This window comes from Cupressus sempervirens, chromosome 11 (assembly GCF_028749045.1).
Source record: "Cupressus sempervirens isolate cs-2001-9-10 chromosome 11, ASM2874904v1, whole genome shotgun sequence".
Lineage (NCBI taxonomy): Eukaryota > Viridiplantae > Streptophyta > Pinopsida > Cupressales > Cupressaceae > Cupressus > Cupressus sempervirens.
The window spans coordinates 53,285,025-53,311,347 of record NC_143128.1 but is presented as its reverse complement, the minus strand read 5'-3'; the positions used below and the strand labels follow the sequence as shown (position 1 = coordinate 53,311,347).

Sequence of the window (26,323 nt, the reverse complement as noted above, 5' to 3'; positions counted from 1 at the left end):
AATAAAGGAAAACAATTGTATTCTAGCTAATTTTAATTTTTAAAATGGCTCACTTTGGGACCAAAATGATCGAAAAAGTTGTTATGTTTACATTTATGCATTTCAATATGATCTTTCCCTAATATATGAAGTTGTTGTGTTATAGGTATGGTGAAAAGATGCCCCTTGTGGCGATGTGATCCAATTTACCAATTTATGCATATTTGCATATATCCAATGTTAGTTATTAATGTTGGTGTTTGCCATATTTCTATTGTATGTGATGTGTATTACATTGTGGGCATCTATTATGTTTATGTTGAATGAAAATGATTATTAAATACGTGTTTTTATAGAGAAACTATTGTTAGTATGCCTTGTCTACACAACTTGAATTACCGACATGTTAATTGTAACTAGATGAAACTTGGTGATCTTTGACGAAAAATCAAAACATCCTTCTAAACTTTCACAAAATCGAGCAAAAACTTCCTAAAGGACCTTGTTGATGAAACCAAAAGGAATGTCAAATTGAAAGGTGTAAACTTTATGCAATGTCTTTGCAGGGACCACTATTCATTCGAATTGTTAATTAATTAAAAAAAAAGGAAAAAGAAAGTATTCTAGTTAATTTTAATTTTTAAATTATTAAAACAAATCTCACGAACATGAAAAGTTTGGCCAAGCAACAAAAAAAAATTCCAATAACAACTAAAGGTTTCCTCATTGTGACAATAGACTAAATAAGATTCTTTGGATTTAAAATTAATTATAAAGTAACCCATGGAATCAATGAATAATTTCCAAACATTGTGATTTCTATCTTGGATTTTTATTTTTGTCTTTGACATTTCTTATATGAATTTAAGAATATGTGTTTAACTATCTTGAATTTAACAAGAGCTCTTTGAGAGTTGGAGTCCTTGCCTTTTGAGGTTATAGTAGAAGTTGTTGTTGTTGCTAGCATCTTATATTGTTTATGTCAAAGCCTACTAGTCAAAGATATGAAGATGACAACCACATGAGATGAATCGATCTAGTTACTCACTCCAAATCTCATAGCATGGTACAATATTTTTGCCCTATGCTCATTAAACTAATCATGTATTAAATTTTTTAATTTTAACTTATTTTAATAATTATTATAACATACAATGTAAAATTTTGTTATTTTTAAAAATATATAATTTCTTTACAAAAGAATTCTTAATATTTAGTTAACTAATATCAAGACAATAATATGAAATATATAATAATTGAATTTTCTATGTATTCTTAAAGTTAAAAAAGTTATACATTCAAATTAGATAATTATTTTTCTAGATTGTACGTGATGTTTTATAATAAGTATATTAGAACATATATTTAAATAATATATTATTTAAATATCTAAATACATAGATAAAAATAAATATATTGTTTATAATTTAATACTATTTTACAAATTTAAAATTTAAATGATGAAAAAATTAAATAACTTAATTATATGAAAATTTTAATAATAAATAAAAAATTAATTTTTTTTACCATGTTTTCTTTCTTAATCTGAAATTGAGATAATAAAATTGTTTATTTTATTATTGAAATAGGTAAGAATAGAAAAAAACAAAATTAATAATGTTTAATTTGTTTTTAGCTATATATATTCCTTTCACGGCATATTAAATATATGGCAAAAATATGTGTACAACTATCTTACTAGTAAACAATACTCCAAACTATTGTTGAACACCATACACATCAAGTAGACATTTTCGTTCAACTAGGTAGTTCGTGCTAGAAACCTCTCATAGAACCAGGCTCTAGGAATAGAAATAAAAACCCCTCTTTCTTTTTATCCCATTAGTAAAGTCGGTCTGTGGGGTTTCGTACCACTCCGCGGACGCCAACAATCTATATTTAAAAACTTAACTCTTTCCAGAAATCCACATACAATTAACCAAACATTTTTAAAATCATTTTTCTTCAAGCAATTATTTGTACTTTCAATTACCTGATATTTCTCAAGAAAAGGACAGAATTCGATCATTCGATCCATCGATAAGCTATAGCTCGTTTGCTCTGCATCGTGTAAATTTTCATTTCCGCGGCACTGCACGGCATTGCTTATCGATTTTTCTAGGGTTTTTAGGGTTTCATATTTTTCCATTAGATCAAAATGTACGCTGTATCGCAGCCCCAGCTCCAGCAGCAAGCAGGAGTTGCCGCGGGGGCAGTTGGGACGGCAGATCAGCAACTGCAAGCGAGATTTAAGCAACAACAGCTCATGCAGCAGGCCATGCTTCAGCAACAGCAGGGGCTTTATCATCCTGGCCTTCTGCAACCCATCTCTCAGGTATTTCTTCTATACTCCTTTGCTTTTTCTGACGGGTAGCTGTTTTTTAAGAAAACGTTTTAGTTAACTGGAATACCCACTTGACATTCTTGGATAGTTGCCTTTTTTTCCCTTTTGTTTGCGGCTTTTGTTAGATTTTTTGTGCTTTTAATTTTGTATAAGTCGCATGACTTCGGGTTTTATTTGGGTATTTGTGGATACCGTTACTTGTAAATTCCAGAATTGCGTCAGGATTTTTCATTTATAAAATATTTTTTAAGGAGGTTTAGCTTGTACCGTAGGGTTTATTGGTGTAGTATGATGTTCATGGCTTTCCACTGTCTTGCCGTTCCAATGATACGGCTACTATTTCAGTTGTGAACATTTTGGCGGAGCTGTTAATAAGGGTCGTTGGTTTTCATCTTAGGATTTCGAGTTTAGTTGGAAAACGTCGCTTCATTTTCAAGTTTTCAGTAATTTAGCTTGGGTTTGGTTGATTTTATTCAGAAGTCTGACAATGTTTAATCAGATGCTCTATGGCTTGGAGAGGGTTTTTGTTTTTGTTTTTTTCGGGTTATGTATTTGTCATGTTTATATTTGCATTTGCATTTGCATTTAGTATTTTGAGGTTTTGTGGAACAGATTCGATCGCGGTTAGTTAAATGTTCTCTTTCTTTTGAGTACTTGATTGGTATTTAAGACTAGTCACAAGGTCTATCCTGATTGAAAGACAATAATCTATTGTGGCATGGATGTTTGTGGAGCATTATTTGTGTCTGACAAGGTTGAAGGTTGTAAGGCCCCAAGTTAACACAACTCCTCACTGATTCATCTGCAATGTGAATGCAAGTGGCTGCTTTGGTAATATTTACTACTATATCACTGGGACTAATTTTATGCTGTCAATACGATTCGTAATGACTGACTAAAGTTATCTCCCGTCTCTATAAAAAAATCAGGTTCTTTCTGTTAACCGTTTAATATAAAATAAAAGTGTACGTTTCAAACACTTGTCTTTTCTGAGTCCATGTATGAGTTTTTCATTGATTGTTAAATCCTTATCTCACTTCTTTTCTCTTGTTCTTATGTGATTTATTAGCAAAGGGAAATTTGATTTTGATCTTACTCTGTCAAATGTCTCCTATTATCATTAAAGTGCAATTTTTGGATAGAGCACTGACTAAGATTGGATTTCTATGTTAATACGTTTTTGTTTGTACCTATGTTTACGGCCAGCACAGTTTGTAGGTGTGCTTTTTGAAGCTCCTTCATGTATGTAGTTTGTTGTGTCCGAGCGAATCTTATATTAATACATATAGTAAGGCTAATGATGTCTCTGTGCTAAAGTTTGTTGTACTTGTGCTGGCAGTAGACCACTTAAGTTGTTGGATTTTCTTTTCTCGGGCTGTCATATTCCCGTACTAGCAGATGCTCAGGGGATTATTTTTTGATATGAGATTAAATGAAGTGTTGAATTATCAACCAGACCACTTGAGTATATATATTATATTCAGGTATTAAACACCATGCAACTCAGTCACATTGTACGATTGAGTTTGTAGGAAGAAACTGATGAATACTACAAATCTGTGGAAAGTTTTTCTGATACTATGGCATCATGGTTTCATCCAGTAGCTTGACAAGGGTTATAAATATAGACGCCAGTCTGGTGGCTATTGGATAAACAAGGTTATAATAAGTAATAACGAGTATTTAGTTAATTTTTTAAAAAAAAAGGTAAAACGCTGTGAGGCTCAAGATTGTGTATTGGGCACCAAAGATCAGAGATGCGTAGGCATCCTTGGTATAACCCTTACATTAACATCTCAGAGAAATTTAACCAATTTTGGCACCTGTTTTTTATTTCTGAATTAATAGCTCTGCTCTTGATACTTCCTTGTGAATATAATCGGAAAATTAAACTTGGCTAAGGTCAATTTGTTAGAACAAAAAGAAGTATGCTTCATTTAAAAAAATGAGACTGATCTCTTATTAATATTAATTTTAAATGATAACAACTATTTATGTAAATTACCATATATTTCTGTATTTATTTCATCTTGAATGGATAGAGCCCCAGCGGAGCTGTACTACCCTTAGAATGCAAGTTATTTTTCGAAGGACATTTTTCACCAACTGTTTTCATGCTTAGTGAATAATTAATCTGCGTAGATTGCAATATCACTTCTTATTATCTTAGTTTGGTAATCCATGGTGTATTAGTTTACCTTTTTTTCTTGGCATTTGTTGTTTTAAACAATAGTATTTGTAGTTTTTGTTTATAGTCAGATGGATGCTGCGTAAGTGTTGTTGAAGAGCTAGATTTTTTTTCATAGTTTATTGTCTTTTACAGCAGTTCCATGGTAAGCACTGGAATCAGTGTTTACTTGGGCTTTGTTATGGAATGTTTTTTTTCATCTTAGGAGATAAATTATATGTTAGCTTAGTTTGCTAAACTTTTTGATAGGTTATTTTCTTTTTTTTCCCTTTTTTGCATTTTTTTACATTTACGTTTTGCAGATTGAGCCAATTCCAAGTGGAAATCTGCCACCCGGGTTTGATTCCAGTTCATGCCGCAGTGTGTGAGTCCACTGTCCGTGGTTTTTTTCTTCGTTTACAACTTTTCTTTTTTCGTTCACTTTTATTATTCTACTTATGCTGATCGCATCAGGTATTATGACCATCTTTTTTCTTCTTCTAAGGCACAACAAAAATCATTATGATATCAGTGGCGATTGAAATAATCTCTTAATATCTACTTTTTTTATAAAGATATTTATATAACAATTTAATATCTGAAACAAGAAAACATTCTGTAGGTCCGATGTTTTTGCTTTCCCATTTTTTGGCTCAATTATGTTGCTGAAGCATAGATGTTTTTGCAGTTATGTAGGTAATATACATGTGAATGTCACAGAAAGTCTCCTGGCAGAGGTTTTTGCCAGCGTTGGTCCACTTGAAGGATGCAAGCTCATCAGAAAGGATAAGGTAATATATTTATGCTTAGTGTGGTGGGGATCGTGTATAATGCATAGAAGAAATGCAGTTAAAACCATGGATTCTGTGTTATAATCGTGCATTAATTGCAGTGCAGTGCATTAATTTCACGGAGGCCTTAGAATGATGATTTTTTGGAGAGTTGGGCATAAGGATGTTTCTTTATGGTTTTATAATCATTTTGCTATTTTGAAATCTTTTACTAATATCTTTATTCTCTCTTTTTTGATCACCAACTCCTATAGTACTATATTAGCTTGGTCTTAAATATTCTTTAATTTCTCAAAGCTGTAGAAGAAATCAGTGGGTTAAATGCACAGCTTGTCTGAACACTTCTGCTTCCATGCTTGAATATCTTGAGGACGGCAAATTGATGGAAATTTCGTAGTGATCTTTTTTATTACTAAATTAATCGAGTAGTGTGATCTTTTATATTGCTATATTAATTTAGTGTATAATTCTGATGGCAAATTGATGAAAATTTTGTAGTGTGATCTTTTTAATCTCAGCTTCATACCATAGAAATTATATCTGCATATATTATGTCATTAGATAGATTGAGGGGTGATCTTTCGTGAATGGTTTCACGTTTGTGAATTGGGGATCTTTTGGAACCCTACCCCATCATAGAGGTACAAGAGGAGACTAGTAATTTTACCAAACCTGAGGACACTCTTCTAATCTTAGGATGATAAGCGTTGAGTAACTATTTGGAAAAAGAACCAAGTAGTGTATTATAATTAAATTTAGCAAACAACGGAATTACTATAAAATATTACCATTGGTCTTCAAGGTATCAAATGTGGAGTTTGCATTCTGATTCTGAAACTGTAAACTGAAAAGTCGCATCCATTGTCTTTATCAAAGAAATTTCAGATATTATTGTGCACACCATCTCATTTTAATAAAACAATCAGGATAACTTGCTAGCTCAACTTTATTAACTGTTCTTTGAATCTTCTAGCATGGTAACAACCCAAGTTCTAGCAAAAGATGTTTTTTAAGAATCAAGAGCTTGACATAATTTTCAGCGGTTGTTAGTTGCTTTGATTAGTGTATTGGTCTTTCTAAGAATCCACGTATTTGTTACATTTAGGGCCTGTTTGGTTGCAAGCGTAGGAATTGAGAATTAGAATAGAAAATTTGAATGAGAATGGAAAATGAAGAATAGGAATGGAAAAATGCAATCCAATTTTGTTTATCCTTTGTATGGTTATGCAAGCTTAAATTGGAATAGGGTTAACTTGCAATTGGCGCCGTTTGAAAATATTTCTGAAGATGCTATCGGCGCGATTGGAAAATCGTTGAAATATTTGAAAATATTGAAAACAAAGTTCCTGCGCTCACCCCAGGTCAAACGGATTTGAAAATTTAATCAAATTTGAGAAAGCGAAAATGAATGCAAGAATAGCAATTCCAATTACAAGTATTTTTTGGAATGGACAAAAGCTCATTTTGGGGCTAAAATGAGAATACGTATTCCTATTCCCTATTCCTATTCCACGCACCAAACAAAGAATACAAATCATATTCTAATTTTCTATTCCTATTCTGGTTGTATTCCAGCAACCAAACAGGCCCTTAATGAATACATGCTTTTTAGGCTTATTCTATATACTTAAAAAATTGATATGTATAATTAATTATGTTTTTTAATTGCTTTCTTGGCATAACTTGCAGTCATCTTATGGGTTTGTGGACTACTTTGATCATAGATCTGCTGCAAATTCCATATTAAGCCTTAATGGACGGCAAATGTAAGCTTCATACACCAGATTTTCTTTGTCATTTAATATTTTGACTTAGGAGCATCTAGGAACCGTTGTAAATTTTCCTTGGGGCAATCTACAGATTTGGCCAACCTATTAAGGTTAACTGGGCTTATGCTAGTGGGCAAAGAGAAGATACATCAGGTTGTAAGTTTTATTCTCTTTTTTTTTATTTCTTCTGCTTTGTGTACAATTTGCTTACTAAGAGATCTTATAGGAGTCATTATGTTGATAAATTGCCATTTACGATAATGCTTTGAGGACATTTGGTTTACAGTGGGTTGTATACGTTTCCAGGTCATTACAGCATTTTTGTTGGGGATCTTAGTTCAGAGGTTACGGATGCTACACTCTTTGCATGCTTTTCTATATACCCTAGTTGTTCGTAAGTCCTTTATGAGCCCAAGACATGTTAATATTTTTTTTAATCCACATCTTGGAGGGTAAATTTAGGTTGTTCCATGATATTTGCACACAGGGATGCTAGGGTTATGTGGGATCAAAAGTCTGGAAGATCCCGAGGATTTGGTTTTGTCTCCTTCAGAAATCAGCAGGTAAGAAGTTATTTATTCTGTAAGATATCTGATGTTAATAACTTGTATAGTAACCTATTGTGAAAAGAAAGTATTTGCATCTTCCATGTGCATTCAGTGTGAAAATGATATGAAATGCCTAACATACTCAATTTGATCCAAAGTTTTTGTTTACCATCTAATGCCCAACATAACTGATGCGCAATAGTATTGGTATAATTGAATATTTAGTTTAGTTGTTGAAATAAGCTGATTTTGCTTTTTACATGCAGGATGCTGATAATGCAATTAATCAGATGACTGGTAAGTCTGTGGTTTTTGTATTTCAATTAGTGCTTGTTCTTTCTTTGGTGTATCTTTGCTGTTTAATATTTGCTGTCAGTTTAGACTGGGTCCCATTATCATCTGTCAAAGTGTCGTGTTATTATCCTTTCAGGAAAAACACTTGGTAGTCGTCAGATTCGCTGTAATTGGGCCACCAAATCAACCTCTGGAAATCCAGGGGATGACAAACTGATCACCGAAGCACCATTTGCTTCAAATTCTGCAATCACCGTTTCTGCTAATTCTGGTGATGCACAAGGCCCAGCAGGTGAAGTTGAGAATATTTCTCTTCCTCTCTATGTTGTCTTAGGTAATGTGCATTTGAAATTGTTCCTTCTGTAATACTGAATGGTTTTGTACAGCCGCCCAGTCAAAAAGTGTTGCTCAAGCCTCCGGTCCTGAAAATAATCCTCAATTCACCACAGTTTACATTGGCAACCTTTCCAGTGAGGTCACCCAATCTGAACTGCATAGGCAGTTTCTTGCATTGGGTGTGGGTATTATAGAGGATGTTCGTGTTCAAAGAGAGAAAGGTTTTGGATTTGTGCGGTATCGTTCTCATGAGGAAGCTGCTTTGGCTATTCAGCTGGGTAACGGGAAAATTATATGTGGAAAATCAATCAAGGTTAGCTGTTTTTCTGTTCAATTGCTTTATCATCATGCTATGTTGAGGGAGAAAAACATTTGTTCCCAGATGAGTATGTAATGCATTGACAATATTGGACTTTTGTCTGCAGTGTTCTTGGGGTAGCAAACCCACTCCTCCTGGAGCCACATCTAGTCTTCCTTCTGCAACAATACCTTTTCAAGGCGTTGTTGCTCCAGGGCTTAATCCAGGCTATACAGCTGCTGATATTCTTGCTTATAGACAATTGAACATGAGTCAGGCAGGAGCAGGGCAGCCATTACTGCCACTCTCTGCTCAGCAAGGAATGGGACTGGGACTGGGACATGGGCCTATGGGAATGGTTGGTGCTGCAAGCAATCAGAGCATCTATGATAACTTCCAGGCTGGTGCTGGAGTACCAGCTGCAGCAGCCGCAGCAGCTGCGGCTGCAATGAGGCAACAACTTATGTATTATCAGTAATGTTGTTTACGAGTGGTTTTTCGAAAGAGCTGGCCCCTCGATGTTTTTTTCAGTCTTTACTACATTGATTTCTTATTGAAGGATTCTATAGTGAGTAGTAGCAGTTTAGAGTATATGTTTTGTAGCTGATGTACATTTTCAAAATTCTGAAATATTTTAAATATTGTTATTTCAATTTCAAACTCTATGCAATTGAAAAAGTAGACTACGAGTAGTTTCTCAACGTTCAGGTTGCCTTGGAGCATTTGACATGCTCTGGGGTGTTGTTAACCTTGGTTTTTGAAATTGGCAGATGAGTGATTTTACTTGTTACAAGTAAGATGCCCTCAATAAGTTAAAGCTTTTCAATGATCTAAGTTAGCAGATCCAAGTTTTGCAATAGTTGTTCTCATTATTGAGAAAAATATTAAATCCTTGAAACTGATGCTGGCTCCATGTTTATTTGTTGTAGAAACATGGTCCATCTTATGTGAAAAGCTCTTCTTAAATGTGTCTCCAGATGCTAATTTTCACTATACACCTATTAAGCGCTTTGGGTTTGCATAATGAAAATAGTTTTAATTTCAATAAGTTTGTGTGAAATGCTCTTGAAAACCATGGATGTTATGACCGATCAGTATTTTTAGTTTATCCATTTAGTATTGGCACTGTCGGCTGTTATTTGAAACCCGATTTAACATTTAGAAGGCTTTGTATTCATATCTTGAAGATATTGTTAAGTTTTCAGTTGCGTTGCGATTGTTGTTGAATGTTCCACAATCCATGAATAAACTCTTTTAACTTGTAGATTTGGTTTGTTTTATATTATGATGTAATGTAGGTGCAAATCAAATCACAAATTGTATTATTAAAAAAAACTAATTTGTATTATTAAAAAAACCAGGGTTGCTCATTTTTGTAGTAGGAATTATTTGAATCGAGATAAAGAGTTCGTCATGGTTGACTATGTCTTCTGATCATCATCTGGCAATGAAAGAACCGGTACCAGCTTTGAGGATGGTTGCGTCCATTTGCTATTTATATCATCTTAACTTTGCAACACGAATATTGTTGTTACTGTACATTTTGAGCCCTACCAGTACAGGATTACTATAAATTATGATGTGATTTGGAAGTTGTTCGGGTAGGGTTTCAGAACCTTGCATGTGTTGTTAGCTTTATGCCTTTTGTAACTTTAAGCATCATCGGAGCATCAATTGCATGCACGTTTTATTATCAACACCAAAATTTATTAAAGGCAAGAAGAAGGCAACGATGTTAACTTTGAACATTTTTAGTTTGTAATTTTGGACTGAGTGTCTATGTTGAGTTCTATCGACCCGTTGAGTCTTTTGGAATTGATGGGATATGAGTAGAGGCGGTAGAGACAACACTATCGAAGTACTAATTATAAAAAGCATTTGAGGTTCAACTGGTTTGCAACGGTAATGTTAAGTTGCAATCATGATGAGCCGATGGCTAATAAAATTCATTGTATGACAAATGTAACAACATACTCTCATTGGCAGACTCTAATTGAGCAAAGGAGCCCCTTGATTTATACCTTATCACGAATTTGCATCAATGTTGTGCTCTACTTGTTCCTGCTTGACTTGCAATCAATTTGTTATAAGCGCTCTTTTAGAACAAGTGTGTTCCTGTTTGGCAAAAGGAAATAAACTACCTATTGATGTGTAGCTCTCAACAACAAAGAAGCTATGTTGAATACAATCACCCCATTGAGTCTTGGAATGGGAGGAGGTGAGTATCAGTATCAGAAACAAGTGTTGAAGTGCTATGGTAACAAGCATTTAAGTCCATCAAGTTTGCAATAACAATGCAAAGTTATAAAAATGACAGGTTGATGGCTAATCAAACTCAATATATGAAAAATGTAGCAACATGCTCATGATGCAGACTATCCTTCTCATTATATGAAAAATGTTGCAACATGCTCATGGTGCAGGCTATCCTCCCAACAAAGTGCACCCAAAAGATAATTTCCCCCATCAAATATGTGAAAACATAGCAGATTCATTGTTGTTTTCTGCGATTAACCAATGAAATCGAGAAGATTCTATACCGAATTTCTTCTAGTTCGCTGTGGTTTTTGTAATTTTCAAAATAAGTCAAAAGGTGAAACTGGGAGGATAGCCACTTACCACGCTCATTGCTAGACTAATATAACTTTGAATTAAACAAAGAAAGTCCTCTATTTATGCTTTAATTTCTGCCAATTTGCATAAACTTTGATGGGTCTACATTCCATTGTAATGTTGGGCTCTACTTTTTCTTACAATCGATATGCTTCAATGTGCTACAAGCACTCTCTTAATTTAAGTGTGTTCCTCTTTGACACATTAAGAATTAAGCTACCTCTAGATGTGCACCTCTTAAAAACAAAGAAACAACAAAATTAAAAAGGAAAATTGCTAATTTTCTTTATGATGAATTGTCATCTTCCTATTGAATTTCTTTGTCTAACTTTGTGAAACCTAGATAACCTTCCACTGGTTTGGAATTATTCTAATTCTTTAATGTTTTGCACGTCTTTTCGGTGACCTTCGTAGAGCCTTTGTCCACCTCATCATTAATATGGAGATATTTTTGTTGAAGCATGGGAGTGGACAATCAAATAAGATATTAGTTGCTTTGAGTAGAAGGAGAAACTTGTTGACAGAGATGAGGGTTGAAATACTTGAATTTGATGATCTAAAGAACTTTGTATGAAATTGATCCTAAATTTTTATATCCTTGGAAACCTTGTAATAATCACACAACATATGAGCAAAACAAATGGGTTAATTATTTCATTCAGGAAGATATGTTGTTCAAAGGAATTCAATTGTGTATACCAAGAAGATCAAAGGAATTCAATTGTGTATACCAAGAGGATCTATGAGAGAGAACATCATTAAGGAGAAACATACTGGTGGACTTGCAAGACATTTAGGAATTAAGAAAACAATGAAGTTGATTTTAGAAAGATACTTTTGGGCACATATGTATAAGGATGTTCAAAATTTGGTAAAGAGTTGCAGAATTTGTTAGGTACATATGGGAACTAGTCAGAATGTGGGCTTGTACACACCTTTACCTATTCCTAGTAAACCTTGGGAAGACATTAGTATAAATTTTGTTTGGTGGTTTGGGGACCTTCGCTTTTGGACTTTGACTAGGCATTAGTTAAGCGGGTCCAGACCCTTCTCCTCCGTCAGATCATTAGATGTCACTGGTACACCCCACATTGTATTATCTTGGCTGAGTTCAGGGCCCATCCCTTTAGACTTAGTGCTATCTTCAACCCGATTTGGTTTCTCCATTGCCTTAGGGGTCGTCATAGATACTCCGACCTCACCTACTACTCTGTTGATATTGCCAGCTCCAATTTGAGACCCATAGCTCATGGCTGGTAATGCCCATGCCACTGCCTTACTTAGCTCGATAGGGATTGGTATTGATCGTCTACCTCCTTATCCTCACTGGATGCTCCCGCTCATTTACTCTCCTCACAAGGTGAGTTGAATGGGCATTTCATACTCGACATTTACATACAATACACCACCACAACCTGGGTTAACCCACACAGGGGTTTGCGCTAGCAGATGGCCTTCTACTTGGAGCATTTTCTTGAGATTCATGAGGGGATTATTGTGCACCCTTTTAACTTAAGCCGGTGTTAGAACCATGCCCTTTGTATGTCCTCAGGGTCCTTCAAAGTGGGTTCACACAGGTTGCGTTGCTAGACCGATCACCACTTGGTGAGAGATGACGAGATCTGTCGCCTTTGTACTCTATCTGAGACAAAGACCAAGATTCATTTCATCTTTAGATGTCCCATCTACTATGAGATTAGAGGCAGGTTTCACTGCCTATTCAGAGACTGCAAATCTTTGTTGACCTTCTTCAGCTACCTTGACTAGCGATGTTTAGCCCTCTACCTTTGTGAAACTTCATAGATCCATGACCACACTTTACAACTCATGCTTCCTCAAAGTCGAGCCTTAGATCAGCTCATTCACGTCTTCTTCCTTCCCCCCCCCCCCCCCCCACCTTGTCACCCTCTAGGGGCAGGAAGTGACCACCGGATACACTCGCGTCGGGACACACCAGATCTGTTTGATCACGTCACAGATTCATTAGGTAACAACAATCTACTCCCAGGGCTACTTGGATTTAGGTTCAGGCTCCTAGTCTCCTTGGATCTTATCTCTCAGTGATGGATTTCTTTGTATGAAGAAAGGAAATCTAGTCCTTCTCTACTCTGTTCATTCTTGTTTCTTCTCTTTGTTTTGTTTTGTTGGTCATCCTTTTCGGACATTGTTTGGTGCTCCCATTGAGTTGTTTTTTTCCCCTATTGTATCTTCCAATCCCTTAGACCCTTCGTTGGTCTTTTGTTGGACATTATTGGACATTAATATCATTATCTTATCTTGGATTACCTAAAACTCAAAGAGGCAATGACTATTTTTGTGGTAGTTGATATTTTTTGAAGATGGTACATTTTATACCATGTAAGAAGACATTAGATGCAATACACATAGTAAATCCATTTTTTTAGAGAAAGTGTGAGATTACATGGATTACCAAAAACTACTGTTTCAAACAAAGATACTAAGTTTACAGGTTACTTTTGGAGCACACTTTGGAAAATAACAATATCACAATTTGACTTGCTATGGAAAATATATCCTACTAATCAACATTTCTTGTTTCAGCCTTTGCAACACTTGTCTGATATGCATTAGGCATTCTTCTTTGGTTATATTGAATATTAGTAAATCATCAAGATACACAATCACAAATTTGCCCTAGATTTTTTTCAATACCTTATTCATCAATCTCATCAAAGTGATAGGTGCATTAGCTAAACGAAAAGGCATAACAACCACTCATTAGTTTTAAAAACAACTTTTCATTCATCCCCTTCTCTGATTATGATATCATCAAACACACTTTCAAATCAAAATTGGTAAAGTGTTTTTCCCCACTCAAACAATCCATAATATCATCCATCATAGACAAAGGAAACCTATAGTTCATTGTTATTCTATCTATAGCTCTATAATCATGCACATTCTTCACTCCCCATTCTTCTTGGGTGCCAGTATTGTAAGTGCTCTACAAGGACTCAAAATTTCTCAAGCAAGTCTTTCACTTGTCCATTCAATTCTTCATTATCTACAAGTGTTAAACTATGTGGTGCTTTGTTAAGAAAACTAGCACCATGTATTAGTTCCATACAATGACTGATATTTCTTATAGGGGGTAAACCATTAGGTACATTATCTAAAGCAATGTCTTGAAATTCTGTCAACAAAGATCTAATCTTAGGTTCCTGTTCAAGTTTGTCCTATTTATCTATGTTCTAGGAATCAAAGAAAAATAATGTTATGTTTCTTCATGTTCTTGACACATTGACTTCTTGCAACCAAGCATACTCTAACTATTGTACAATGATTTTTTCTAGGTTTCTCTATCAAAGGTAATAAAACTTTCTTCTTCCCATTAGCCCAAATAGTACATATTGATTCAATCTACCATCACATAAATCTTTTCTATCATATTTTTAAGGTCCTCCCAAAAGAACATGACAAGAATCCATAGGGATAATATCACACAAGTCTTCATCATAGTAATTCCAAATCTTGAATTTCACAAGGCATTGTGCACTTACCGATTTTTTTGATGCCAAATTGTTTGAACTACCACGGTCAATGATTACCTTGTAACATTTCCCTAAAATCTTACATCTAGTCTTGAAAAGACTTTTCCTCAAAACAAGTCCTTCATTTAGTTTTTGATTCCACAAGGTTCTTCTGATTATTAGGTTCTTTCCATATTCAAATTCATTAGGTGGATCAATAGCTTTTTGAGTTTCTAAGAGGTAAGTTAGGGGTCCTTTCTCTATCGAAGATTCACTAAGTGAGAATGTATGTTGCATCAATTCATGGATGATGATAATATCTTTGTGCAGTTGATGGAGGAGTTCACTCTTTAGGACCTATCCTAGAGTTGTGAAAGTTATTGTAATGAAGAAAATATAATTAGTACATGAAATGTAGAAGGTATAATTATAAGGTTTTATACATTTCTCAATGAAGCTTATAGTTACCTTTGGCATTGCTGTCAAAGTGGAGTGATGTCAGTGTGTATGAAACAAACAAAGAATGGAGATGATACCCTAAGGGAAAGCGATGTATTGCATGAGAGATGCGTGAAACAAGAAATATGCTTATTTCTGTCAAAGGGTAATGAATCGAAGATGAAGAATTAGAAGTAGAAAAAGGAGCATATGTATGTCTGTGAAACAAAGGGGGAGAATATGCAAGGTACGAAAGGAGTTGATGTTGAATGAATGATTGAGTACATCAAAAGGAGTTAATGTTGAATGAATGATTGAGTACACCAAAAGGGGGAGAGATAAGTAAAGAAGAGAAAGAGTAAGATGCAACTGAATAGAGAAGTATCCCCTAATGTTGCAGACCAAGTAAGAGAACTTGATAAAGAGAAGAAATCATAAATTTGTAGAGAACTTGATAAAGTCATAGATCTGAAGATGTTTGTTGGTATTTGATGATGATTTATTTCATAATATAATGTTATGGTTATGTAATAACGTGTTATGTGTTACCCTCAATGCCAAATGGGGAGATTGTTAGCCCCAATTGATAATGGTGTTAATATATGTGAAAGAGTCATATTTGTTGCTGCATTATCATTGATGTCAAGCCTTAATCAGACAGACATTATGATAATTCAGTATAGTGCCATATCATTTGATTGATGACGAGGATTTGAATAAAGTATAATGATTATGTATGTGATGATAAGTGTAAGGTATTCAATGGGCACTTGAATGAGTTAGAATATAGAAATATAATGTTAGTTTGATTGTTTTACATGATTTCATTAAGTGTTGAGATCATGTATAAGTAAGACAATTTGGCTGGTGAATGAAGAATCTTAGTATTAACTAAGCTATTATAGTTGTCACCAAGCACCCGTGAAGAAGTGAAGAATGTGTAGTATTGACCAAACAATTTAAGTGTTAATCGAGTCTATTTTTGACTGAGTGAAGATGTAGTGTTAACTGAGCATTGAAAAGGAAGAACAATTTGGAAAAGATTTAATTTGAGGCTGACATTTGATGAAAATAAAGATTGCTCAAGAATTTTTGAAGATAAGGATGGAGTTAGCTATGAGATCAATAATTGGAGAAATTCAAAGAAAAAAAGATCTGATGAAGGAGATTTGATGATTTGAATTGAAGCACAAAGTTTAAGGTGAAGATGTGTTTCCCAAGTGTCTAGATTCAACGAATTTGAGATGGATGAAGATCAGACGATTTTGTTTAAGCAACAAAACATGGAAGAATCTAGTGAAGTGGCAAATTTTTTTCTATTTAAGGGATGGACACATTGTACATTGTTGCTGATTAATTTGAAGAAGCTGATAGGCAGAGGATAACTGAGTAGAACTACATTGTGAAGATCAAGCAAGAGAAGTGCTAAGTGGATGTGTAAGTGAGTGGATTAGCCATAAGGGAGAAGGAAGACAGAGGATAAATAGAGGAATGAGAAAGAGTGAAACAAAGATTTGAACAAGCAAGGTAGTGCTAAACCTAACATATCATTTCACCATTACCTTCTAGCCATTGTAGTAGAAAATATCTTTACTGAGTGGACCTAACAATCTTATTTATAAATCCATTGTATGGTGACATTCAATTGAATATTTTGTATTTCCTTTAGAGCATGCCATTCTATACATATTTTAGGAGTGATGATGTCTAAATGATCTTTGGTAAAAATCTTCTAACAAGGTCACATTAACAATGTGTATGTAACTTTTAGCAAGGTTGGCTCCTAACATAGCTCACTTCAGAAGAGTGAAATTTTTGTCTTGTCGGTCCTAAGTAGCTTTTCTCTTACCATGATTTCTACGTTAAATACTTGTGTCAAAATTGTGTAGATGCTTATTGTGTTGCATGTTATTTCACATTTACTATTTATTGTCAACACTTGATATAAGATGAAATTTTACTTTGATACTCGGTATACGAAGTTAACAATTTAGTGGATGATTAAGTTGAAATGTTAGATCTGGTTACCAAGCTAGTGATCTCAAAGATTAAAGTGTTTAAGTTTGTGTGTAAAGTGTTTAAGGGCCTATAGGATAACTAGTTATAACTGATTCACCCTCCTTCTCAGTTATCGAACAAGAGTTTATGCAAGATATGGTACTCTCAACTTTCAAGATCTCCCTTCATACATTCAAGATCCTTTGGGACAATCTTCAACATTCATCCTTCCATTCATTTCTAAGGCAAGTTTGAAGCACATTCATTCATGAAGGTTTTGATTTACTTTGATTTCCTTTCCTATGGTTTTTGAAGTTGAGTCAAGGATATTGCATATACATACTTGATTTTATTATAAATTCAAGATCATATTTATAGATTTACATTGCTTCATGTTAGATCTACTTCTACTACTTGATATCATTCTCTATTTTCTATCTCAATCCAAGATTAATTCCTAAACTAGGGTTTCATTGAGGCAACCCCACCTCCCCCAAACAACAAACAAAACCCATCTATTTTGTAGGTTGTGGATCTCAGAAGGAAGATTAGGTTATATATTTGGATACCCTTTTCATTAGTCTTTGGAGGTCTCAAGTTTGTTTCAAGATAAGATACTATCGATCAGGGTTGTATTTCTTCTCTGTTTCCTAAAGTCATCCTTGCTAAGAAAAGTTGACTCTGTCAGATGATAGGAAGATATTTTAAATGAGTCACCTATACACTTACACATGACCCTTCACTAGTCCTCTAGGGTTTGTTACGTAACCCTCACCTTGAAGAGAATTCACATAATCTTTGACTCCCTTCCAAGATCTCTCTATCAAAATTCTAATGGGAAAGTGAGATGTTGAGGTGGGGGGTGAATTAGGATCTCCCAAAAAATTGTACTACTTCACATGTTAACCATATCAAACATAAAAATAGACCTTATTAACTGTTAACCATACTAAACATAAAAATAAACCTCATTAACCTTAACCTTGGATGTAATAAATCATGCAATATAATGTACTAATGAATCTAACATCTCTTAACATGATCAAAACACATAAGCAAGTAAACAACACTCGACACAAGATTTGGTATCACCGAAACCCTTCAATGTGAATATAAAATTACAGTGGGAATGACACCCACAACATCTTCACTACTGTAGTAATAAAGTGCCTATTAGGGCTACAATTTGATTACTTCTAGTGATCTACCCTGTGTGGCGTCTGTTATGCTAAAAGAATACAAGATTGTTAAATCTACCTTTACAAAAGGATTCAAACTTCACAACTAAGTGAGTACTCTATTAAGATATTTACAATAGGTCTATTAGGACCACTCTACTAAGAGATTCACCTGATACACTAATTAGAATGTAACAATAGGACGATCCTTCAGTCTACACTGATTTGTTGATAACATATCTCTCTCCAATATGTGATCTCCTCAATGTGACTATTCTACAATATCTTCTCACTATACTGCTTGATCGTCCTTAGTACTTCAACACTTGATACTCATCAATTCTCATTCATATTTGCATACATGAACTCCTCCAACTCACAACTACATATTTAACCTTCAATCCCTACTTTTATAGCAATCTTAATAATCTTCTAGATCATAATCAATGATTATCATTCATCCTTTTTTTTCCTTAAGCTTTCCTATTTTCTAATTGGTTCTTTATACTACATAGGGATTAGTGATACTGGATTATAGGTGTAATCACCTCCTTGATCTTCACTTTGATCATAGTAACACATTACATGCTCGATAAAAATATTTTACATAAGATTTTGTGCTATTCCAAACTCATATACACAAACTGCATAACTCAACACATAACTTCAGATGCTCAGTTCTGCTTGATTCTTCTTGCTGATCCTTGGAATATACTAATCTTAAACTGCTTCCTCTCTAAATTACTTGACTAATGTGGCACTCAGCTAATATTGTGTGTTATCTTATGGCTAGCTCATTAACTACTATATGTTCAATGACTATTAAATGCTTGACACATATTGAACTTGTGCACTTTTTCTCTTTGTAGCTTGGCCTTTGTTGTAGCTCGGTCATAGTGTTGATCGACTAACTCTGCCTTGTAAATGGCTAAGTGTTTTTCACTAATAGACAATACCAAGATTGCCTTTAGGGTCAACCTTCTCTACCAAGTGTTTACTTTCACTACTCACTCTAAGACTCACTAAAGTAAGTCTATTCAAATCTTTTTGATAACCATGTCTTCTACTTGGAAATGTGATTTGGCTTCTTGAAAACTCCCTTTGATCATTCTTGACCCCATCTTAATAGCTTTGGGTGTCATCTTGCTATCAATTCCAGAATTGGTTCACAAATTGGCCTATTAGCCTTTTAGGCATAATTAGGTCTTGTAACCTAGTTTCTAGCCATTAACTCAAAAAATTCCCAAACAAGCCTATAATAAATATATGATTTTGATACCTTTTTAAAATATCTTTGATATTTTAAGGGTTTGGGTTCCCCAAGTCATCCGTACACATCCTTTTGGTAATTAGGCCTATATACAAGGGTTTCTAGTTATATTGCACATAGTTAATTATTTCAAATTCAAAACTAACTCCCATGGATTCAATTCCTCAAGATCTTCACACTATATGTTCTTTAGACCTCCATAGCACATCCATGCCCACTAATCTCTTGTTTTAATCCCACATTTCCATCTTTCTTTGTCTGATCACCAACTTGCTCTTAGTTGGGTACCTACATTCTCACACAGGGAAAGCATGTAAAAATAGAAAACTGACTTATTTCATCTTCAACTTGATAATACACACTGTAAAATGAATGCAATTCCAGATCCCAAAGGGCCACAATGATCTTATGGTGGGATTTAAAGAAAATGCCATTATGCACAAACCCTCATTGGTCCAGTGATTTGACAACATGAATTTGATTTTTATTCTACTAAACAAAATTGCTAAAATAAATCTACCAACACACATATATAAATTTAATTTAATTTTCTTATTATTTACAATGAAAAAATATTTTAGCTAATCCATTAAGTGACATATGCCTGAGTTGCAAGCCTAAATGTGACAAAATTGCAAAATAAAATCATTCGCTTGATATTGATTTTTATCAAAAATACCAATTGACCTTGATATAAGGTTTTGGAGGACCTTATATGTTAGGCTATTTAGAATAAATGAGAGGGGGGGGGGGGGGGGGGGGGGTGGGGGGGCGACAGTGGTGAACCAGTGATCCAAGATCTAGATGTACCAATTGAACAAGTAATTACTTAAACAACTTCAAATCTTATCATTCCATTGCTCGGTATTCACACTCAACTTTTAGTAACATCAGCTAGATATCCACTATCCTAAATATAACAGACTTGCAGAATGTAAACATTAATTGGTAAAAAACCATAAATAACATCCACACAAGTTTGACACTAGGATTTAATGTGGAAGCCCAATTTAGGAAAAACCACCAATAACATGTCACCAAATTTTTACTCTTCTAAAGTGAGCTTTGTTAGGATCCAACCTTGTTAAAGGTTACAAAACACACTGTTAAATGTTTTAATCACCATGTTAGGAGTGGCCTTGTTAGAGGACTTTAGAACATTCCATTAGAATGTCACCCTACTAAAAGATTTACATATGACCGTTAGGTCAACCTTTATTAAAGGGTTTAAAAACAACAGGTTTTGATCTGTCAAGTACAACTCACTTTGCATATACAAATCTTAGTTCGAATCATAATCTGATTCACTATCTGGCCTCCATTGTCATCTTAGTCTCTAATTCACTTGGAAACCCTTCAAGCAATCACTCTTCACCTCTTCTCAACTCTCCTCAACCTTTTGCTTAGATTCACTAGTCAACAACATTAGCAACTGCTCCAACTTTTAACACTCTGGAACTCTATGAAAGTTCACCCTTGCACCTCCTTAAATAGGTAATTCTGACATTTTTCTTCTTAATCATCACTATAGATCTTAGGGTTTATGATTAGATCCACCACATTAAATGAATCTGATTACCACCTTGTTTATCCTCTGATTTTCTAGAAACTTCTCTTGGAATCAATTTCTTAGGTCATTTACATCATCCTCTCCTAACATTAAATGATCCAACTCATTGATCCTTATCTTCAAAATGCTTTCCATATCCCAAGGAATCAACTTAGTCAACTAAAAATTACAATTTCTCATAAACTATTAAAATGTTGTTCCTTAGCCAACATTGTGTTTGGACACTCAGGCGTCACTGGGTTACTCGGTCGCTACTAATTTTCTTGTTGAACACATAAAGTGTCACTCGGTCAATACTGATGCTCGATCAACACTAATTTTTCTCAACTTGTTTTGGTGCTCAATTGACATTAGCATTACTCGACATATACTTCAAGTTCCTTAATCTTTTTCTCTATTGCTCGGTCAAGCCTATGCATTTGATCAGTCTTTGATCACATCTTCAAGGATTTAGCATTACTGTCTTCTCCACTTGCAATATGATTTAAATAATCACTCTATCTTGCCAAAGTACAACTAATCAAGTGTCCATTTATAATGTCCTCTTCATAACTCAATCTTTCCTCTAGATACTTTTTTTATGAACAACGTCTCAAATCCTCTTCATAAATCAAATATATATGACACTCAGATCAGATAACAAACTATCTCACCAATAGGTTTGACATCAATGACAACATAAAAATTATTCCAATTGTAGTTTCCAAAACTTATATACCTTAGTACATCCCACTCTAACTAAAAACTCAAACCCATAACTGGTTTTGGGAATTATTGTAATTCTTGCCAAAATGTTGTCATGACAATATTTCAAAGTTGCAATGTTGTCATTGACAACTTTTACAACTTTCCCATTTATTGTATTTCTTAATAGACTAGCACCTCAAATGGATGTAGAATGACCTCTTAAGAAGCAATAAACTTGTTTAAGTCCATTCCTACCCTTAGGAAGGATTTTGAAGTCAGTTTACATACCAAACCCAAATTGACCAACCTTGGCAATATATTGGAAAAACTTTGCAACTTGTGGTAACTCTTTTTCAAACACACTTCTACCTAATAATTTACTCTAAGACACACCTTAGAATCTCGTAGAGTCATTATTCCATGCATGACTTGGCTAGTCATGCACAAGCCAAAATTTGACTAAGGGACTAGTCCATTCCTAGTGCTCATGTACCTTTCTCCCCCATTAAAAAGAAGCTATGTTACACTTGGTGACAAGAGTTTAGTACTAATTCCAAACTTCTTAAACTCAATTTCTACAACCCAAGTGTCCTCTACTTTAGATAGTTGCCTCCATTAGATAAGGTATTCCATTTACACTCCATATCTAGTCTTTTTCTTGATGTTGAGTCCAAAACATTCTCAACTTGTAGTTTGTCCTTTGATAGTAATGACAAATTAAGGATATCTTTTCCAACCTTTGAAACTTGATCATTTGTTTTAGCAACAAGACCCTTGTATTTGGCCAATTCTTGCACATTAAAGATTGGTGAAGTGGCTAACTCTGCAGGAAGGTCTATTTTGTATGCATTCTGACCATATTTTTCTAAGATTGAATAAGGCCCTATCCTTATCATTTGAAACTTAGTAGGGACACACTTCTAAAGTCTTTCCTTAGTGAGGTGTACCATGACCAAGTCCCCAAACTCAAATTAGATCCCTCTTCTTCTATCATCAACTTTAGCATTTAGTTTTTGAGTGGATTCCATCAGTGTCTTTTTCACCTATTCAAGCACTTCTTTCATGTATTGTCCAAAGTCCTTAACATGTCCACTCCTTCCTTCTAGGATTCTCAACTCTCTAAGTTCACATACCCCTCTTGGATGAACACCATACACTATTTCAAAAGGACTCTTTCTAGTAGTCCTATTAATATTATCAGTGTAAGAAAACTCATGTTGGGGTATCACCTGGTCCCACATTTTTCCATACTCCCTTGTCAAGCACCTTAAGAGATTACTTAAGAAGCCTGTTAATGACCTCTTTTTGGCCATTAGTTTGTGGGTGATAGGCGGAACCAAATGACAAGTTAGTTCCAAGTTTCTTCCATAATGTTTTCAAGAAATGACCCATGAATTCAACATCTCTATCAGACAAAATGCTCAATGGGAAATGATGGATGCTTACCACTTCTTTGAAGAATAAATGGGCTATATGGATAGCATCATGAGTGGTCTTCTATATTATGAAATGACTCATCTTGCTAAAACTTTCAACAACTGCAAATAAACTATCCAAACCTATGTTAGTCATTGGAAAACAAACAAACAAATCCATGCTAATGCATTCCCATGGTCTGTTTCGAATAGCAAGTGGTCGATAAAGATAACATTGTAGAAGTACTCTTTTCATTTTAACAAATTATGCATTCTTCAACATACTTCCTTACATCTTTGGCCAAAAGTAGAACCTTTTCACTAACTCAATTGTCTTATTAAGGCCAAAATGAACACCAATGATACCATTATGTTTTTCTTGTATGAGATTCTCTCTCATAGACCCCCCAAGGCACACCGAGTTTTTCACCCTTAAAAAAAATCCATTTTGCAATGTATATTTTGCAAATTGGCTATGAAATGTTTTTTAACTCAACACATACTTGGTATGCCTTTGAGAAGTCTTCATCATCCTTGTAAAGATCCTTGAAGATCTCCACTCCAATGCTCTACAATTGTACTTCTTGAACAATGAGAAATCTTCTGCTTAATGCATCAATTCTTTTTTTGCATTGCCCCTTATGTTTTATTGTAAAGGTGTAAGCTTGTAGAATTTTCGTCCACTTTATATGTCTATGGATCAATTTCTCTTGGGTATTTATGTAGCTCAAATCTTTATTGTTAGTAAATATAACAAAATTTTTAGGTAAAAAATAGTGCCTCCACTTCCTTAGGGCCTAAACTAAGGCATAGAGTTCTAGGTCATATGATGAATATTTCTTCTTGGCCTCATTTAGGCTTTTACTATATAAATATTTTGGCCTTCCATCTTGACTAAGGACTAATCCAACTGTTACACTATTTGCAACACAATTTAGTGTAAACAACTTCTCAAAACTAGGCAAAACGAGAATAGGTGGTGCGACTACCTTCTTTTTCAATAACTCAAACCCTCTATCAGCCTATTTTGTCCATTTGAACTTAACTTTGACTCCACCCTTTATGGTATCTAATATGAGAGCACAAATCTCACTAAACCATCTAAACTTTCTATAGAATTGGGCTAAGCCATGAAAGCTTCTTACCTATGTTCCTATTTTTGGATATGGCTAGTTGAGTATAACTTCAACTTTGCTTGGATCCATCTTGATATTTATTTTGAGACTACAAAACCAAGGCATAACAACTCTTGGTTTTGGAACTCACACTTCTTAAGTTGATTGTCAATTTCTCGACATGTAATCTTTGCAATACAATCTGTAAATGCTCTAAATGCTCTAATTTAGTTTTACTAAAAATCAATATATCATCAAGATAAACAAAAAAATACCTACCAATGTAGTCATTGATTACCTCATTCATTAACCTCATAAATGTGCTAGGGGCATTTTTAAGCACAAATGACACGACAAGACATTCATACAAACCTTTTATGGTTTTGAAGGCAATCTTCCATTCATCACCCTCCTTCACTTGTAACCACTTTTTGGGTCCATCTTTGTGAAATATCTGGCCCCACTAAGACAATCCATGAAGTCTTCTATTCTAGGAATAGGAAATCTATACCTTATAGTAATTCTATTAATGGCCTTAGAATCAATACATACTCTCTACTTAACTCCTTTTTTGGGTGCCAAAACAACTGGGACTATACATGGGCTTATGCTCTTCCTTATCAACCCTTGATCAAACAATTCCTAGAATTTCCTTTCTATCTCATTTTTCTAATCAAGTGTCATCTTATAAGTTTCCTTATTACATAAATAATCTCATGATACAAAGTCAATTTGATGACTAGTTGCCCTCTTAGGTGGTAGTATTGTAGGACTACCATCACTCACTATGTCATTGTATTGATCTAGTAATTGTTTCACTTCTGTTGGTATGAGTTATGTTTTAGGTTCACCCCCCCATGCTTCACTAGTACTATTTCAAAGCTCATCTCATATTCCTTCTTGAGGTCCTTCAAGAGTTCCCTTCCACTCACCAATAGGACATTAAGGTTTATTGATTTTGTATCATCCTCATCCACAAGATATTGTATGTTATAAGTTACCCCACCCTTTTGAAATGAATAAGAGTTCTTCTCTCCATTATGTAGGGCCTTCCTATCATATTACCATGGTATACCCAATAACAAATGATAGACATCCATGGGTAGTATATCACATTATATTTTGTATTTATATCCTCCAACGAAAAACTCCACCCATGTTTGTTCATTTGCTAACACATTCTTCCCATTATTCAACCAAGTGACCCTATATGGGTGTGTATGTGGGATCTTTTTCAAATCAAGTTTGTTAACTGCCTCCTCTGATATTATGTTGTCACTAGACACTGAGTCTATTATCACCTTGCATACCTTGCCAAGAATTTTGTACTTCAATCTAAATGACACCCTTCTTTGTTTGGGCTCTTCTTTCAAACATTGCTTAATCAATATTTTGCTAAACATCAAATTTTCTCTACTATCTAAATCAAGTTTTACCTCAAAAGATCTTACACTGCTTGCCTCCTCTTGGACATAGTTAACTCGTTTCTTTGTTTGAGAAGATGTGGCCTTATTAGGACACCTATAAGTGGGATGACCAAGCTACCCAAAATTGTAACACTTTATGTTTACAAAGTGTGACCCCCTTTTAGAGCCACCAAATCTGCCTCTGTTACTGCCAAAATCTCTACCTCTACTTTGACTTCCTCTTCCACTTAACTCATTGGCTTGCTTTACTATCAGGATTCACCTTGGGGTCTTGATTCACTACCCCTTCCACCATAGCCTCCTCTATGGCCTCTTGAGTCCCTTCCTCTTCCTCTACCTTTAGAACTTGAATCTCACTTCTTCTTGCTTCTTTCCTCCACTTTAAGAGAAATTTGACAACACTTGTGGATAGTAGCAGGGCTCAATAAACTAATTTCTTCTTGGATTCTTCATCTTAATCCATTCAAATATCTAGCCACCTTCATACTTTCATCTTCTTGTACTTTTGACCCCAAGAACAACCTCTAAAATTATTCAGTATAGGTGCTAATCTAGTTCTTTTTTCCTCAAGTTAGTGTTAGAATGACTTAGAATA

The 26,323-nt window shown here is 34.5% G+C and overlaps 1 protein-coding gene across 2 annotated transcripts; it reads left to right on the top strand.

Moving 5' to 3' along the window:
• The first annotated feature begins 1,946 nt into the window (after nt 1-1,946).
• On the top strand, nt 1,947-9,574 carry UBP1B (oligouridylate binding protein 1B). Of its 2 annotated transcripts, none has more exons than XM_089808944.1 (11): nt 1,947-2,314; nt 4,814-4,875; nt 5,179-5,281; nt 6,971-7,047; nt 7,142-7,203; nt 7,357-7,444; nt 7,538-7,613; nt 7,865-7,895; nt 8,029-8,184; nt 8,279-8,541; nt 8,654-9,574. In XM_089808944.1, exons 1-11 carry the CDS (start codon nt 2,138-2,140, stop codon nt 9,002-9,004), a joined length of 1,446 nt encoding a protein of 481 aa, XP_089665070.1. In that variant the 5' UTR covers nt 1,947-2,137; the 3' UTR covers nt 9,005-9,574. The 2 variants fall into 2 exon arrangements, with proteins under 2 accessions (XP_089665070.1, XP_089665069.1); XM_089808943.1 differs by having other exon boundaries at nt 7,142-7,206.
• The last annotated feature ends 16,749 nt before the right edge of the window (nt 9,575-26,323 follow it).

What these genes read in the sequence shown, in the direction of transcription:
- UBP1B (XM_089808943.1), top strand. Translation starts at nt 2,138, where the DNA reads ATGTACGCTGTATCGCAGCCCCAGCTCCAGCAGCAAGCAGGAGTTGCC. An exon ending in TCTATATACCCTAGTTGTTC is followed by an intron (nt 7,445 to 7,537) that starts GTAAGTCCTTTA and finishes ATTTGCACACAG; the next exon opens with GGATGCTAGGGTTATGTGGG. An exon ending in TGCAATTAATCAGATGACTG is followed by an intron (nt 7,896 to 8,028) that starts GTAAGTCTGTGG and finishes TTATCCTTTCAG; the next exon opens with GAAAAACACTTGGTAGTCGT.